The 18329-nt window shown below is 34.4% G+C and overlaps 1 protein-coding gene across 2 annotated transcripts; it reads left to right on the top strand.

Moving 5' to 3' along the window:
* Positions 1-361: 361 nt before the first annotated feature.
* Positions 362-17725, top strand: LOC142622650 (class V chitinase-like). Of its 2 annotated transcripts, XM_075796170.1 has the most exons (7): positions 365-1700; positions 15614-15745; positions 15889-16058; positions 16372-16582; positions 16711-16948; positions 17035-17185; positions 17295-17725. In XM_075796170.1, exons 1-7 carry the CDS (start codon positions 572-574, stop codon positions 17610-17612), a joined length of 2349 nt encoding a protein of 782 aa, XP_075652285.1. In that variant the 5' UTR covers positions 365-571; the 3' UTR covers positions 17613-17725. The 2 variants fall into 2 exon arrangements, with proteins under 2 accessions (XP_075652286.1, XP_075652285.1); XM_075796171.1 differs by lacking the exon at positions 17035-17185 and having other exon boundaries at positions 362-1700; positions 17295-17430.
* Positions 17726-18329: the final 604 nt, after the last annotated feature.

Genomic DNA, 18329 nt, shown 5'->3' with positions numbered 1-18329 from the left:
CTTTGAAAAGAAAATTGAAAACAAGACACCACTATGTTTCTCAAAAAGACAGGAAAAAAGATAAAGACTCTCCGTGATAAAGACAAAAAGTTACATGTGGTGTGGGGCAGTAGAAAAAGATAGCGTTATATCTCCACTCTAAGTGAGGCCTTAGAAAGTGATTGCAAGGTCACAGCACTAAGTATGTCTGCTTGGTGCTCTCAAACAGTGGGCAATTCTTACATAGTTCCGGAACAGTAGTCTCATAGAGTAGGCATTATCGTAGATCCCACGTGTAACTATAACATTACTCTCTTTCCTATCAAAACTCATTTTCTTTTATTGATAATTGAATAATCACAAGAAGAAAAAAGTAATGTTTATACTAACACCTTTGGCCTTTTGTCATATGCAGAATGCAGTGGAAGCATTAGTTGCCACGCCATTCTTCAATGGCTTACTAATTTGTCACCATCTTTCTCCTCTGGCCCCTTCTCCTTCTCCCTCTTAAATCTCACCTGTCAAAAGTACTCGCAGTTCACAAAATCCTCTCCTTGCTCAAATACTGTCAATTAATTTGGTGACTTTCTATATGCACCTTATAATTGCTCCTGAGAATCAAGTACCCACACGAATGATGTCCAAAATTGTCATTCTCCTTTTCCATATCCTTCTCTATTCAGAATTGATGCCTTCAGAAGCCCAAACTTGGATCAAATCAGGTTACTGGTACTCTGGCACCGGGTCTCCCATTTCAGACATAAACTCAGCCCTCTATACTCACCTTATTTGCGCTTTTGCTCATGTAAACTCTTCCTCCTACGAGCTCTCTGTACCATCCAGTGATGAGCAATACTTCTTCACCTTCACAGACACTGTTAGACAAAAGAATCCATCAGTCACCACTCTTCTTTCCATTGGTGGTGCAGATGCAAACCACACCACCCTTTCAAATATGGTCAGCAAGGCTTCTTACAGAAAATCTTTCATAGACTCTTCAATAAAGATAGCAAGGCTTTATGGTTTTCAAGGCCTAGACTTTGGTTGGAATTCGGCGAACACTAGCTCCGACATGACCAATATGGGATTGCTATTTCAAGATTGGCGTGCGGCTGTGAATTTTGAGGCAAAGAATTCTAGCCAGAAAGACTTGATTTTGACTGCTGCTGTTCATTTCTCGCCAGATTTAAATTCAGTTTCTTTCCCTGTGGACTCAATTCGGAGTAACTTGAACTGGGTCCATGTTAATGCTTATGACTACCATGCGCCCGGATGGTCAAACTATACCGGTGCTTCTGCAGCCTTATATGACCCATCGAGTAACGCTAACACGGATTATGGTATTGGTGCATGGACTGGTAGAGGCTTGTCTGCTAGCAAGTTGGTTTTGGGATTGCCTTTCTATGGCTATGCGTGGACGCTAAAGAGCCCTAGTGACAACGGAATAGGTGCTCCAGCAACAGGTCCTGCTGCCATTGCAATTAAAGGTGGTGGAGCCATCAGGTATTACCGAATCAAGAGTTATGTTCAGAGCTATGGGGCTGCTATAATGTATAATGCTACATATGTAGTAAATTACTGCACAGTCGGATCGACTTGGATTGGCTTTGATGATGTTGAGGCTGTCAGAATGAAGGTTTCTTATGCCAGAGAGAAGAAGCTACTTGGTTACGTTGTGTGGCAAATCCCATATGATGATAATTGGGCACTTTCTTTAGCAGGTACGGAAGAGATGCTGCACTCTTGGTATTCTATTTCTTTAAATTAATTTCTCTTGCCATAAAGTTAATCTAATTGCCCACATATTTGTTTCCTCAAAAAAAAAAAAAAAAAATTGCCCACATTTTTAAAGAATCAAATGGTAGACATGGCAAACAGTCGAATCGGATCGGGTTAATTGGGTTGCAAGTCAAATGGGTCGAGTTTAAAAATGGATTGTTTTAAACGGGTTGAAAACGAGTCGGGCCAATTAGGTTGCGGGCGGGTCGGGCATGTTCGGACCAACCTCTATTTACACATGGAAAAAAAAGAAAAAAGCAAATAAATGCCAAATTTTTAGAGAGAATGAATCAAATCAATCAAGGAAACAAATGGTACGTAATACCCTTTTTTATTGTTTTTTTGGTTAAGTGGGCACCTATTGTTATTAGACTATTTGTGTTACTATTATAAATGTGAAGGGGGAAAAAATGAACAAACCAAAAAAACATAAAATTTTCCATATCCTTCCAATTCTGATAGTTTTGTACATATATGACTAAAATTCTTTACACTCATAATAACAAAATCTTCTATGTTAATAACTCACATGCATAATGCTTATAATTACAAATTTACAACTTGAGAGAGAGATAGATTTTAAGGTGCACAAAAAGTATATATTTTAAGTTTACACACTTCAGATTCAAAATTCACTGATGATACGGGCTTTTGGACCTTTTCTTTTAATTTAGTTTTGTTTTGTGCTATTTAGACTTAGTGTTAGTAACTTAGTCCTAGTATTTAACTCTACTTCTTAGTATTTAACTTAGTGTTACGCATTTAGTAGTGTAGATGTGTAGTTGTAAATGATTTTTCCTTTTGTATTTTTTTCCTCTACTACTTAGTATTTAACTTCGTGTTAGACATTTAGCAGTATAGATGTGTAGTTGTAAATTCTTTTGTCTTTTGAATTTTTTTTTCCTCTACTACTTAGTATTTAACTTAGTGTTAGATGTTTAGTAGTGTAGACGTGTAGTTGCAGATGCTTTTGCCTTTTGTATTTTTTTTTTCCTTTTAATTAACTTTTTTTTTTAATAAATGGGAGTAAGGCCATTGCTGCTGGTGGCTACTAAATGGCTAAATATTGTTAGTGTAGTGCTTTATCTCTATGCACCTAGCACCTTGGCATTTAGTCTAAATATTTTTTAGAAAAAAAAAATACTAGGTCGATTCATGGGTCAGTCAAGTCGAACTGGGTTAACCCGTAAAAAAAAAGGGAGGGCCACAGGTTGGTCCATTTTTTATTCAAGCTAAAAAATTCAAGTTCGAATGGGTTCAAAAAAGGCGGGTTTGGGTTGGCTTAGCAAATTTTGGCCCGTTTTGCCATGTCTATCAAATTCAAATAGTATCATTATGACTTGAAATATGATCGTATTAGCCAAAATAATTATGAGACTAATATTTTGGATGTCCCAATGTGTTTAATCGAGGAAAAAAGATTCATTAGGCCTGATTTTGTATCCAGAGCACTGATAGGGCTATAATGCCAAATTTTGGCTAAGCCTTGTAAAAATGTCTCTAAAGTTTTAAACCCTTGGAAAACACAAAATGTTTAACTTAATTGATTAGCCAAGTAGTTATTTAGGTTAAATAATGTAGTCCTAGGTTAAACAATAATCAAACATATCATGCATAACGGAAAAGTAAATAACACAATGATATAATAACCTAGGAAAACCAATGAAACAACTCGTTTCAAGGTAAAAAATCTGGGGGGAACTATTCCAAGAGAACAATTCACTATATCAAATTGAGATTTATAGTCAAGAATACCAATTCATAGTAAATCTAACATAGTTACCAAACTAAGCTCTAAACTTCTCAGACTTCTTTGATCTAGATCTGCTCTCACATGAACCACCAATTCATGCCTTATTCTTTAGTACACTTGATAGTTGAAGGCTTGGTTGCAACTTTACTCCACTAGTACTAGCAATATGGATTTGATCTCTGGTAGGTGCTGTTAGGACATATGTGTTTCACTTGTTTAGAATATATGTCATTCATTATTTATGTAATTGGCTAATCCTTTTTCAAAATGTACTTTATTTGTAATTGGGTAGAATTAGGATGAGTTTTATACTTTAAGAAACTGTGTTTCAAGATCAAGTGTTGAAGTCATCAAGTCTGTCCAAGAAACAAGCTTAGAAGTGCTCTTTGTTAAAGCTCGATAGCTGCATCTATCGAGCTTTAAGAAGCTGTTTTGGCCCCGAGGCTTGACAGCTACTCGACAGCACCTTGACACCTTTAGCTGTCGAGATTTAAGAAAAACAGATTCTGAGTTCTGTTTTGATTCCAATCTGTGGATGTGTCTTTAGGCCTTCTTTTCTTCTAACCCTAGACATATAAAAGGATTATTTTAAGGGTCATCAAAGTGTGCCAAGTTGCACAAGCATTGAGAAATTCCTATTCATGCAAATTGTAACTTGAGACAAAGCTCTTGCCCTAGTTCATCTCTCTTGTGAAGAAGTTGCTGTGTCTTTGCACCGTAGGGTTTTCTAACCAAGCATCTTCTTGATCTTCATCGTGTGGATGAATTGAAGAACTTTGCAGCCAACAATCTTCTCTAGTTGGTGATTGAAGTCGCGTATTGGAATCTGCGCAATTAGTTAGTCACGTACTTGGGAGCCGTGCATCGAAAGTAGAAATTGTCACTACAGAATAAGTCCAATTGGGCATTGGGGTAAGAGTTCAACTGTAGGTTGGTAAGGTACTTGGGATTCCTTTACTTGTAACCGCTTGTTGTGATAATAGTGGAGTTTCGGGAGTGGTGACCTTAAATTCACCCGGTGGGGTTTTTGTCGTGTAGGTTTTCCCCATTCGTAAATAAATCACCGTGTCATTTATTTTTCGCTGCATACTTATTTTAATTGGTGATTTGTTTGTGCTACCACGCTTTGCATGTTAAATTGGTTAATTAATTGAACTTGACTAATTAATTAATTAATCCATCACAATAGGTTAATACGTTTTTGGCCTATCAGGTGCTTGATAGAGTTAAAAGATACAAAACCTCACAAATCACACAAGAGTAATGCTCAAGACTTGAAAAACATGTGTTAGGGTTTTCCTTTTATACTTGGCAGTTTTTGACTCAAACCCTAAACATTTCGCAAGTTGTTGGGCTTTATATAAAATTCTACAGATTCGTAAGTCGATCGATCAAAGGTTTCTCTCGATCAGTTGAGCTTGAAAAATTTTGAATTCTTCTTTTTGTAGCTTGTACATTCTTGAATCTTGACTTGTATCAACTTAAGCAATGTCTAAAACAATACAAAGACACTAAGATCTAATCCTAGACAAGTTTTTATTCTCGGTTTGCCAACATACAACACATTTAGAACCTAAACATTTATGACTAAATATTTAGAATCTAACAATCTCTCCCTTTGGCAATCCATGACAAAACTTATATGCAAAATGTATTGCTCAACTCAAGAACTAACCCAATTACAAGAAATTTTCCCAATACAATTCAATTACAATCTACTATCTATAAATTGCAATAATAGGAAAAAGCATCATGAAAGAATTAACCTATAAATTCCTAAAATATTGAAAACAAACCATAAAGGCATGTGTGGAAAATATAGTATAAACTTAACTTTGAATCACAAAACAAAAATATAACAAGGAAACCAATGAAAACCAAGATATCTCATAAAGCATCAAGTTTGTGAAACAAGTCAATACACAAAAAAATAATAAAAACAATAAATGATAAAGAAAAGGCTAAACAAAGCTAACCAAAACTAGACAAACTAAACAAACTCCCCTTAAAAACAAATACTCCCCTTAAGTACAAGAACTCTCCCCCTACCTATTCTACTTCCCCTTTTTGTTACGTATTGCCAAAGGCAATCATCTCAATCATCCGAGGGTAGAGGTGGAGGAAAAGAACTCCTATACTCATTGAACTTAACTCCCAAAGTAGCAACATCTATAATCAGTGATTCCAAAAGCTGTCCATGGGCTACCTAAGTCATCATAAAGGTTTATATAATGGTGTCGTGTACGACTGAGTCTCTAGCACTCTCTCTAGCATTGAGCGGAGGGTTGGTGCAGCTCTAGAAGTACTAGTAGGAGTATCCTCATCCCTATCTTTGGCCTCAATAGTAGGATCCACAGAAGGATCAATTTGTACATCTCCTTGGGGAGGATCCACTCTTTGTCGCTTTCCCTTTCCCTTGCTTGTTGCTAGGGTCTTCTTTTGAGCTCTACTTTGCTTTAGAAAGGTTGCTCCAATAGGTGCTATCTGATGGCCAAGCTCAGAAGAGGAGGTACACACAAATCTTGGATGTTCTAAGATCCTAAAGATTGAAACAAGGAAGAAGAGATACTATTTCTTGGAAGTGTTTCTGTTGACATCTACAATGGTTTGGATGAAAAGAGAATGGAGACACATGGAAGCACCAATGACAAGGGCATACAAGAATATACAACAATTAACAGGAATCGTATGTATGTAAGAGATATGAAAGATACTAAGACATGCAATCCTAAACAAAAGATAGTTTCCCTCAGTGTGTTTACTAGACTCAAGTCAAGGCTTATCTTCCCATGTCATTGGTTTGCCACACAAAAGTGACATAAAATCACTAAGACATGGGGGATCAATGTATGGATAAGTAGGGTGACGTATAAAAGGAATAGTGAGAGCAACAGCTACTACTTTCTTAGTGATTTGATACTCATCACCCCTAATCCAAGTAGTCAAGAAGTTACCATTGGTTGCAGCCAGAGTGGATAAACAGGTTAAAGTAGAACTTTCTAATTATGGCCACAGGGGGAGACACTAAGTTTGTACAAATGGGCAACTAACCCTTAAATCTAGGAGCCATGTCTAAGTTCTAAGGAGTAGAAATAGAAATACAAGAAAACACAAAGGGAGTCTGCATTAGAGAAATAAACAAGATATAGGGATGCAATCTTGAAATTCTAAATGATGCATGATGCACATACTCATATGATGCATGAAACTAATGCATTGAGGTGTTAAAAATCAAAGAATTTGAAAATTGATCAAGAAAATCAAGTTTTATGAAAAATCCCCAATTTATGAAGAACATAACCCCTAAGTTTTCAAAAAAAAAAAAAAAAAAACATAAATTGATCATCACAACAGGTTTAAAACATGTTATAAACATTCAATCAATCAACTACAAAGATCAATTTTACCCAATTTTATCCAATTGAACAAAATCTCCAATTTACTCAAGAACACATGAACCCTAATTTCAAAAAATTTCAAGAATCATGAAATTGTTTTTTGAAATTCAGGCATAAGAATCATGTGTATATCATGCGTAGACAAAAACCCATTGACCATTTCAAATCAAAACACCCAAAAACATCAAAACCCCCAAATTTTCTAAGTCCAAAAATTTTAAGAAATTTGAATGATTCATGCATGTTATGTTATAATTTGATAATAAAAAAAAAGGGTAAGAGAGTCTCACCAATGATGTAGAAGAAAACCTTAAAGCTTTGACTTGGAAAAAGACAAAAAAAAAAATTATGTTCTAAGAGGGATCAAGAAGAGTCGAAGAAAAATGGTGAGATAGGACAAAAACTGATCTGTCAAAAGCCTTTAAAATTCAAAAACTTCGAATTTCAATCGGTCGAGAGGAATCGAGCATCAATTGAATAGGCAAATTAGGAATTTTCAATACAATTTTTTTTTTATTATTTTTTTTTTATGAAAGGGATTGAGAGTAGTTGAAGAAAAATGGTGAGATAGGAAAAAAACTGATCTGTCAAAAGCATTTAAAATTTGAAAATTTTGAATTTCGATTGGTTGAGAGGAATTGAGCATTAATCGAATAACCGGACATGGAATTTTCAATCAATCGAATAAGCGAACCAGTGAAAATTTTTGAATTTTGAAAAATTTAGAAATTTTGCAAAAAACCAACTCAAAAATAGTTTTTATGACATGAAATGCACATGAACACGTCTAGAAAGTTTCAAAATCATTTTACACTTAAGTTCTTAAACTTAAAATCAAACAAGAAGTAAAAATCACTTGATTTAAAACTTTTAAACCATTTTTCATCAAATTCCACCCAAATTCAAGAAAGTTTTATTATACATCACCTCATATGCAATTAAAGATGGCCAAATTAGACAATACACACAATCTCATGTACATGATTTAGCAATGATTTGCATGTAGTGTGTGCAACTAGTAAGTGTACAAAACACTAAATAGGTGATATGTAGATAGAATTTACTCAAATTTTTCTATATCATCAATCACATTGGTTTGAAAGCGACTATCACCTAAAGAGTTACATCCTATAACTCTCACATCTCCTAAAACATGCTTGCAATCATATTTTAAAAGAGTTCTGATTCTTTTTGCTTTTTCTTTTTCTTTTGATCACATTATTTTTTTCATTTTTCTTTCATGCATAATTTAGCATATCATGCACGAGTATATAAGAGAAAGAAAAGAAAATACCTTTTATATTTACAAACACCTTTTTCTTGTTGTGTAAGTGCTACACTTTATGAAGCACAGTTTTTATGATTTGCACATAGATGTTTATGATTTGCACACAGATGTTTATGATTGGTGAGTAATAGTAGTAAGATAGTTATTTATGTCTTTTTCCTAGGATTTTTTAGTACTTACAACCAAAATATGTGACATCAAAATCAAGATCGTTTGATTAAAGACTAAATACAAATCACACAATCAAGGGTAAAGCATCATAAACTAGTGAAGTGAAAAACAAAGTTTATCAAAGCTGAATAAGGTACACAGTCATGAATGCAAAATTTCATTGGCCAACCTTGATCACACACTAAATGGTGTGCAATACAATTGTTTTTTTTTTATTAATTTTAAAAAAAAAAAAAAAACTTAAAAACATCCTAATCAATCCTAGAATGAAATGCTGAAAATAAATCCTAAACAAAAAAATTTGTCCAAAGAATCAAGAAACGAAGCACGAGGACCATGTCAAACAGGCTCATTTATGATGAGTCTTTTGCATCCACATCTTCTTAGATGCAAGCTTGAAATTGGAGTTCTTAGATAGATGAGATTGATGATCAACTCGAGAATTGGAATAAAGGCCAAGAGCTTTTACCAACTCATGAATAAGTATCATTGGGTCTTGTGCTTTTGGCACAGACACTTTTTGTTTAGTTGCTTATTTGCTAGCATGAAACTTGAAGCAGTTAGGGCGAGTATGCCTAGCTCCGCCACAAAAAATGGCAAACCCATTGAGGCTTGTGTTGTTTCTTAGCTATAGGATAAGCAGGCTGCTTAGGTTTGGTGTCACTTAAATCTACCCTGATTTTCCTAGTGACTATAATTTCTTCCTTTTCAACCCTTATTTCCAATTTAGGCACAGACACTGGAGGAACAAACTTAGTTTGAGTCAACATAGAAGAAGAACCACTCTTAACATATCCTAATCCAGACTTATCAAATGATGATTTTTGGACCCTTAACATGTTATCAAGCTTAGAACTAGAAGTCTTACCAAGTTGTTCTCTAGAAACATTCAATTCAGTTTCTAGCCCCTTTTTAGTCAAAGTCATGTTCTCAATCTTAACAACATTAATCAATTCATTTGCATCAAACAATATGACCAAAAGGTTTTTCTTTTCAAGTTCTAGAGTATCTATCTTTTTCAAAGAAAGATCAACATTCGTGGCATCTTTTGCTACAATCTAGCATAGCTTATTGTAAGTTTCTTGCAAGTTAGCATTCTCAAAGAATTCCTCATCAGGACTCTAAACATTTTACTCAACAGATTCATCTACTACAGCAATAGCAGTGCAGGCCATGAACTTACCTTCTTGATCAATATCTGACTCATAATTAGATCACTCATCATTACTAAGAGTGACAACCATAGCTTTACCCTTAGACCTTAAGTATGTAGGACATTCAGCTTTAACATGTCCATAACCTTGACATCCAAAACATTGTTGGCCTAAAGAGTTGCTTGAAGATTGAACAACCTTGTCTTTGTTAAAGTTAGGTTTTTCAGATGGATTACCTTTAGGTTGTTCATTCTTCCTCACATTCTTATGGTCAGCAAAGTTTTTGTTTTTGGCCCTTTTATTATTATTTTTAAAAATGTTTCTTAATTGTTTGGCAAGATAAGCAATTTCAATAGAAGAAATCTCATCATCAAACACATTCTCATTAACATCATCTACTAATTTCAAGGCCATAGATTTGGACTTGCTGGTCTTAGGTAAGACTCATAAGTTTGAAGGGATCCAACTAGTTCATCTACAGGGATTGTGTACACATCCTTGCTCTCATTAATGGCAGTGGCTTGGGGCCTAAATTCTTCAGTTAAGGATCTTAAGATTTTTCTAACTATCTTAGGTTCCTCATAAACTTCATCCAAGTTAAAAGCAGAGTTTACTATGTCATTGAGTTTAGCATAAAACGCATCAAAGGTCTCATCTTCTGCCATTTTGATACTCTCAATCCTAGAAGTTAACTATTGCAATTTATTTATTTTCATAGCTCCTTTATGCACAGTTTGTAAGATATTCCATGCAATGTGTGCTAACTCTACATTAGATATCTTTTTGAATTCTTCTAGGGAAGCAGCATTGAATACCACATTCATGGCCTTGCTATTAAAGCTAGCTAGCTGCTTCCTTTTGGGCATCAGTCCATTGAGCCACAAGAGTGGTAGGTTTTTCCCAACCAGTTTCCACAAACAACCAAACTTTCTCATCTTGAGATTTCAAGAAGGCTTTCATCCTCACCTTCCAATATGCATAATTATTTCCATCAAAGTAGGGATGGATCATTAGTGAGTGACCACGATCCATGACAACAATGGTCAAGGATCAACTCTAGGTAAGACTACATAATCAAGAGCTTACTCGCTCTGATACCACTTGAAGTTTTAGATCCCTAGAAAACACAATATATTTAACCTAATTGATTAGCCAAGTAGTTATTAGGTTAATTATGCAGTCCTAGGTTATACAATAATCAAACATATCATGCACAACAGAAAAGTAAATAAAACAATGATATGAAAACAATAATATGAAAACCTAGGAAAACCAATGAAACTACTCGTTTCAAGGTAAAAAACTTAGGGGGAACTATCCCAAGAGAACAATCCACTATATCAAATTGAGATTTACAATTAACAATACCAATTCATAGTAAATCTAACACAATTACTAAACTGGGCTTTGAACTTCTCAAACTTCTTTAATTTGGATCTGCTCTCTTTCATAAACCACCAATTCATGTCTTGTTCTTCAGTACACTTGATAGCTGAAGGCTTGGTTGCAACTTTACTCCACCAGTACTAGCAATATAGATTTGATCTTCAATGGGTGCTTGATAGAGTTGGAAGGTACAAAACCTTACAGATCTCACAAGAGTAACTCTTAAGACTTGAAAAACGTGTTTTAGGGTTTTCCTTTTATACCTAGTAGTGTTGGACTCAAATCCTAAATGTTTCGCGGGCTGTTAGGCTTTATTTAAAATTCTGCAAATTCGCAGTTCGATCAATCAAAGGCTTCTCTCGATCAGTCAAGCTTGACAGATTTTGAATTTTTCTTTTAGCAGCTTGTGTGTTTTTGAATCTTGACTTATATTAACTTGAGCAATGTCTAAAACACTTCAAAGACACTAAGATCTAATCCTAGACAAGTTTTTGTTCTCGGTTTGTCAACATACAACATATTTAGAACCTAAACATTTATGACTAAATACTTAGAACCTAACAATGTCAATGGCTTCCCCATCATTCAAATAATCATGTTGAAATCTTTCTCTCCTCCTAGCCACTCGTTACAAAATTGCACCCAAAGGCACCACACATGAGCTTTGATTATTGTCCTTTTGTTTAGTAATAAGTCTATGAGCACCGGATATAGTTCACATCATTTTCAAACCTTCTCTATATTGTTGTGGTGGGCTTAAATATAAGTGAGATGGTGTAAAAATTTCTTCCGTAGCCGTAAAGCAACCGGCTTCTTAAATGATTTTTGTCCTAATAACTTGGTAGGCCATCAAGACCTGATTTTTCCTGTATTTCATTAGTTAGCTTAGAAACAGATAGAGACTTCATTACCAGTTATCCCCAAGAGAGGGACTGCAATAGAAAGATGCTACGTAGTATACCATGAAACGAAACAAAAATTCTAGGACTACAACTTTGCCACAATCAACCACATGACAAACTGTGAGTGGCAGGTCCATGTTATAGTGATGAGCAGTCAGTCACAATTTGCCATATAAGATAATTGTGTTAAAAGTTGTGACATTTTATGTGGAACTAGAATTATTCCACAAAAGTCAGCTGCTAATTGGCATGACATATGCAATACGACATTGACCAAATTTAAACTCTCTGTCCCATTTTTTTGTATTTGTTGGGTTAAAATAGCTTGACTCCGATTAATTAATTCAATTAACCAAATTGATTAATTAGGTTTAGTTGCATGCAAATCATGGAGGCACAAGCAAATCACCAAAAAAAAAAAAATGCAGCAGAAAATAAATTAAACACGGTGATTTGTTGACAAATGGGGAAAACCTCGCAAGGCAAAACCCCCACCGGGTGATTTTAAGGTCACATCTCTCAAGAATCCACTAATCAATAATCAAGCGGTTACAAGTATAAGGAATCTTACCAACTACCTTGGCCTATCCCGAAATACCAACCTACAGTTGAATCTTCACTCCAATACCCAATTGGACTTGATCTTGCAGTAGCCTTCTTTCCCTTGATGCACAAACCTCCAATTTGTGACTAACCCTTTGCACGGATCCCAAGTACGTGACTAACTCCACCAACTTGAACGGATGTTGTTGGTTACAAAGTTCTTCACTTCATCAACAATGAAGATTTAAAAGCGCTCGGTTACAAAATCTTATGGCGTACAAACATATTAGCTTCACATACAGAAAATAAGTCTCTTGGTCTCTATATCCATGTGTGATGACCTTTAAAATAAACCTTATATATGTCTAGGGTTGTAAAAAAAGAAACCCCAAACAAATATACAAGACTGGGCCGAATTTCAGATTGGAAAATCTGAAATCGTAATTCTCGATACATCGAACTGTTGTTGAGCTATCTTTTAAGCTTCACATTAAGTCTCGATAGCAAGCATTTGTCAAGCTATCGGTCGAGAGTTAATGAACAACTTTTTACACTTGTTTTTTGGACCAATCTTCATGTCTTTAATACTTGACTTGAACAACATGTTTCTTGAAGTACTAAACCCATTTTAGATCTACCTAATTACAAGTAAAGTGCATTTTGTCAAAGGATTAGCCAATTACAACAAAATATGACCCTAACAGTGTTCAACTTTATACTTTAGCAATCACAACTTACCATATATTTATTTTATTTTCCTTATAAAATAATGAAAGTAAAAAATTAAACATATGAAATATCATATTTTATAGAATATAAAGTGGAACACAAAAGGTGGCACAAATGATTTCTTTTTGACATTGATAAGATTAAATTATCAAGCATTGCTTTAATAAACTAAGAGTTTAAATTCAGTTCGATTTTGGCATAAATAAGGGGTTTTACATCCTCTAATCCCAACTTGCCACGTCAGCATTTTACAAAATAAAGAATAGGTAATGCCATACATAATCAATCATCATCAACCCACCAAATCACAACATACTCTCTCAGATTTGGCCAGCCACCAAGCATTGCCCATCACCAATAGCGGCTAGCTTCCTTGGCACTAAGGTCTACCGCCACTCACCACCACCAATACGCAATCCCCTAGGCTCTGTCATGCCTTTCAGATCATGGCCAGAGTTTCCAATACCAAACACCTTTCAAAACACCCAACCATGACCACCAATTTGTAATCCACCAAACATGACCACCTAGAACCTCTAAATTACCGCAATGGAGTGATGGCACTCACTCCAAGATGAATCAAACAAAGATACAGAGAGACCCAAATCAAGTGAGAGCAAGATGGATGAATCTGAAAAAGGGGGAGGGTTGAGTGAGAAGGAAAAAGTTGGGAAGAGAGAGAGAGAGAGAGAGAGACTATGGCAATGATGACTAGTGGGCGGTGGGAAAAGCTCATAGAGAGCTTCAACCGGACATGAAGGTTTAATTTTGAGAGAGAGAGAGAGAGAGAGAGAGAGAGAGAGAGTTTTAGAATAACTCACTAACTTAGGTTAAGCGATGAACGGGGGTTAATAATGGGTTGAGCTTGGTACTAAGGATGCTGACGGCTACAATCGGGATGGGTGGAGCCTGGGGCTTAGTTGAATCTATTAATGGAGCAGATTTGTGATTTAGGTTGTTAGGGATTGATTGTGTGTGGCACCACTTATTCTTTAATTTGTAAAATATTGAAGTGGCAAGCTGGGATTAGAGAGTGTAAAATCCCATCCTTTAAGGCCACAACTGTACCAAATTTAAAGTTTTAAACTCATAACTAAACTATATGAGATACCATTCCTTTAACAATTAGGCTTTGTTTGGTTATAAATGAGGGAAGAGAAGAGAAAAGAAATGAATAATAGCAAGGAAATGAGAAAGAAAAGAAAACAAATCAATTCTCATGTGTATGTTTGGAAATAGGGAGAGAAGGGGAAAAGAAAAAGGAAGAATATATTTATTTTTCCTTTCTTTTGTTTGCAAAAAGAAAGAAACTGTAAAGAAAATATATGGTTTTTTACTTCTATGCTAATATAAGTGTAAAAAAAAGCATAAAAGTTAGAGCATTCACATCAACCCGTCTAAAGTTTTCAATCTATTTTAGCATAAGAACCCACTTTTTTCAATTTTACACAAGTACTTTACAAAAACACCTACACCAGTTTATCTATTATTCACACTCTTTTATTTAAATAATATTTTTCCTCACTTTTTTTATTATTATTTTACACCTACCGCCACCTAACACTCTTTTTTTTTTTTTCCCTCTAAACACACAGACTCTTTCTTCTTCTTTTCCTTATCTCTATTTTCCCTAAATGTGCCTCTCTTTCTTCTCATTCTCATTCTCCTTTTTCTTTCTTTCTTTCTTTCTTTCTTTCTTTCTTCTTCTTCTTCTTCTTCTTCTTCTTCTTCTTCTTCTTCTTCTTCTTTTGCAATTTGCGTTTGATTATGGGCAGTGATTTTAGGTGGAGAAAGCAAAGATTTTGGGCAGAGAAAGTTGTGATTTGGGCTTATTTGCTGTTGCTATTTCTTCTTCGACATCTTCTTTTTCTCCTCCTTAATTTGGGTTTGATTATTTATATGACTTTGTATATGGGTTTGATGAATTTAGATCTAGATTTAGAATGAGTTTGATGATTTGTATAGATTTGCATAGCATGTTGCTAGATTCAAGAGAAGGTAGAGGAGGAAAAGGGTAGGGTGTCGCTAGAATGAAGTGAAAGTAAAGGAGAAAGGGGTAGGGGAAGAGAGAGAGAATAAAATAATATAATCATTTAGAGAGCTTGACTGTGTATATTTGCATAGTTATCGTAATAATATTGGATATGTACAATAATATTGATGGACTGATTTATGTAAATTTTGCACAAAAATATGTAAAATTGTGCACTTTTTCTATTTTACACCTATAGGTGTAAGTGCATTTATGGACAAATATGCAACTTCATATTATATTATGTTACGTATGTGGCCCCCATTTTTTAAAAACCATTATCTCCCTTCAAATCCCCCCAATTTGGGTGGATTGCAATATGTGGACCAAAGGGAAATGACTACATTTCTTCTCATTTCTCTTCTCTTCCCCTCTCCTCCAGCCTTTCCAAACACACTGTTAAAGGTGTCAAAAATGAAAAAAAAAATCTAAATGACATTATTTCAAGATCTTCTATGACATATTCATCTCTCTTAACATTAATGAATTGCATTGTCAGCTCAAGAAGAAGAAAATAATGGACGACCCAAGTGGCGATTATTAGTGATCATTTTGACTACAACTGCTACCATTGCTCTCCTACTATGCCTTTTAGTGTGTTACTTATGGATGAGAAAGCTCAGATCCAAAGGTAACTTTTTCCTTTTCTACTACATGTGCTACAGTTCTCATCTATGGTTAGAAGGATAACTTATTATTCCCATGATTTGAGAATTAATATTTTCAGCCTTTTCTCTACTTTTTATTCTTATTTTTTAAATATTGGAATTGTAGTTATAGCAAAAAAATTAGAGTCCAAAGCTAATAACATAGCAGCTGCTGGAGATTCAAATAGCAATGTTCCTAATCTGCAAGTATTTAGTTTAGCTGACATTGAGGCAGCTACAAATAAATTTTCATTTGAAAATAAACTCGGAGAGGGAGGTTATGGCCCCGTTTATAAGGTAAACTATTGTTACTACATCTTTTACACTCAAGCAATTGGCAAAAACATGAATCTATCTATAAAACAATTCCAATGTCATATTTTATTTCCAAATAGGATTAGGGACACAACATTTTTCACAGTTGTTAATATGACTTGTTGTGATTTGCGTATAATAAAAGTAGTGCCATTTATAGACTTTTATAATTCATGTTTGGAGTTATGAAAAATGTTGTGTCCTAGAAATGCTCTTATTAGCATGGGTAGAAAATGTCTTGAAGTATCTTTTTGGGTGAATAATACCAATCATAAGTGTGTGTATATTTCATCAGGGTGTGTTACCAAATGGAAATGAAATAGCAGTGAAAAAACTTTCGAAAACATCTACGCAAGGATTTGAGGAGTTCAAGAATGAGGTTATGCTTACTGCGAAACTACAACATGTAAATCTTGTGCAAGTATTGGGATTTTGTATTGAAAGTGATGAACAAATGCTAATGTATGAGTACATGCCAAACAAAAGCTTGGACTTCTACCTCTTTGGTATGATATCTGTCTTGCTTCCAATTACAACATTTGAGATATGTTAAATGCAATTTTTCACATCTTAGTGCTCTATTAGCCCCAATATGATTATAGAACTGATTGCTATAATATGGAATTTTTCATAGACCCTATCAAACGGGACCTATTGGATTGGAAAAAACGTATTGACATTATTGAAGGAGTAACTCAAGGGCTTCTATATCTCCAAGAATACTCAAGAATGATAATAATTCACCGAGACTTAAAATCTAGTAACATTTTACTGGATGAAGAGATGAAGCCGAAGATCTCAGACTTCGGAATGGCTAGAATTTTCAAGAAAGATGAACGCGAAGCAAACACAGATCGGATTGTTGGAACATAGTAAGTACCTCTACCTGATAAAGCTTTATAGCCCATGATTTCTTGTTAAGAAATTAACAATGCTGTTTGATAATTCCACAATGCAGTGGTTATATTCCTCCTGAATATGCCCGAAAAGGTGTATACTCCACTAAATCTGATGTTTATAGCTTTGGAGTTCTACTTCTACAAATCATAAGTGGTAAGAGGACTACTAGTTATCATGGCTTGGATGAGAATCTAAACCTCCTAGAGTATGTAAGTTTCTTTAACAAACATTGCTAGAACCAATCTTAAATTTGTTTTCTTTTGTTGTGTATTATATATTTCCCCATTTCAAAATGATGGTCAATATTCTATATTTCAGGCATATGAGCTATGCAAAGAAGGCAAAGGCATGGAATTTATGGATCCAACTCTAGATGATACAACTTCATCATGTAAACTAATTCGATGCATGCAAATAGCTCTCTTATGCGTTCAAGAAAACGCAATTGATAGGCCATCAATGTTGGAAGTTTCCTCAATGCTAAAAAATGAAACTATAGGTGTGACAAATCCCAAAAAGCCTGCTTTTTCAACGAAAAGAGATGAAGGTGACGAAAAAGACTCCAGATTACAGGCTTTACAGCTAGAAATATGTTCGGTTGATGATTTAACAATCACCCAAGTGGTTGCCCGTTGAATGTGAATGTCTTTGTGGAACAAACACACACATATCTATATTCTATATCTATATCCATATATTACAAAAAGCTGAAGCGTAGCATTTAATGTTGCTACGTTCACGTTGAGCGACATCAGCAACCACATCATCATTTTTTGTTTCCAATTTTTCTTATATATTTTTTTCAAACATTTTCTCATTTAAGGTTACTTATAACTCCATTATTTAAAAATTAAAATATTTGTTAATCATTATTTTTATTATTAATTTTCCAAAACTCTCCCTCCATTTTACCTCTTCATCTTCCCACTACTTTATACCTTAATATCATTATTTCTCTACCTTTTTATCTTCCTTTATTTTGACTCTTCTTATTCTCAACATCTTACTATAAATTTGACATTTTCTTTTTCATTTTATGCATAGTTTTCCCACACAAAAAAGGTTACTTCTCTCTCTCTCAATTTGTTTTTCATTTTTTGTTTGATTTTTTTATTTTTATAGCATCAATTCTTTAGGTTGATGAATTTTTGTGTTAATTGGAATTCTACTTTGGGTTGATGCAATTTAGTTTTGTGTTTTAAGTTGTTATCTTTTATATTCTCTTTGATTAAAAATTATCCTACTGTATTATACATATAGTATATAATAATACAATGATATTATATTACATAGAATGATTTGGATAATTTGATGTTTATTGCTATATATTTTATTTTTACTTTTTTTTCCTCT

The sequence above is a fragment of the Castanea sativa genome, chromosome 1, assembly GCF_040712315.1.
Source record: "Castanea sativa cultivar Marrone di Chiusa Pesio chromosome 1, ASM4071231v1".
NCBI lineage: Eukaryota > Viridiplantae > Streptophyta > Magnoliopsida > Fagales > Fagaceae > Castanea > Castanea sativa.
Note: the sequence above shows the minus strand (reverse complement) of the source record. Positions and strands in the feature narration are given on the sequence as shown.

Bases quoted from the DNA above. Each gene is read 5' to 3' on its own strand.
- LOC142622650 (XM_075796170.1), top strand. From the start codon at position 572: ATGCACCTTATAATTGCTCCTGAGAATCAAGTACCCACACGAATGATG. The intron at 1,701-15,613 runs GTACGGAAGAGA...TTGCATTGTCAG, and splicing joins TTGGGCACTTTCTTTAGCAG to CTCAAGAAGAAGAAAATAAT. The intron at 16,949-17,034 runs GTAAGTACCTCT...TCCACAATGCAG, and splicing joins GATCGGATTGTTGGAACATA to TGGTTATATTCCTCCTGAAT.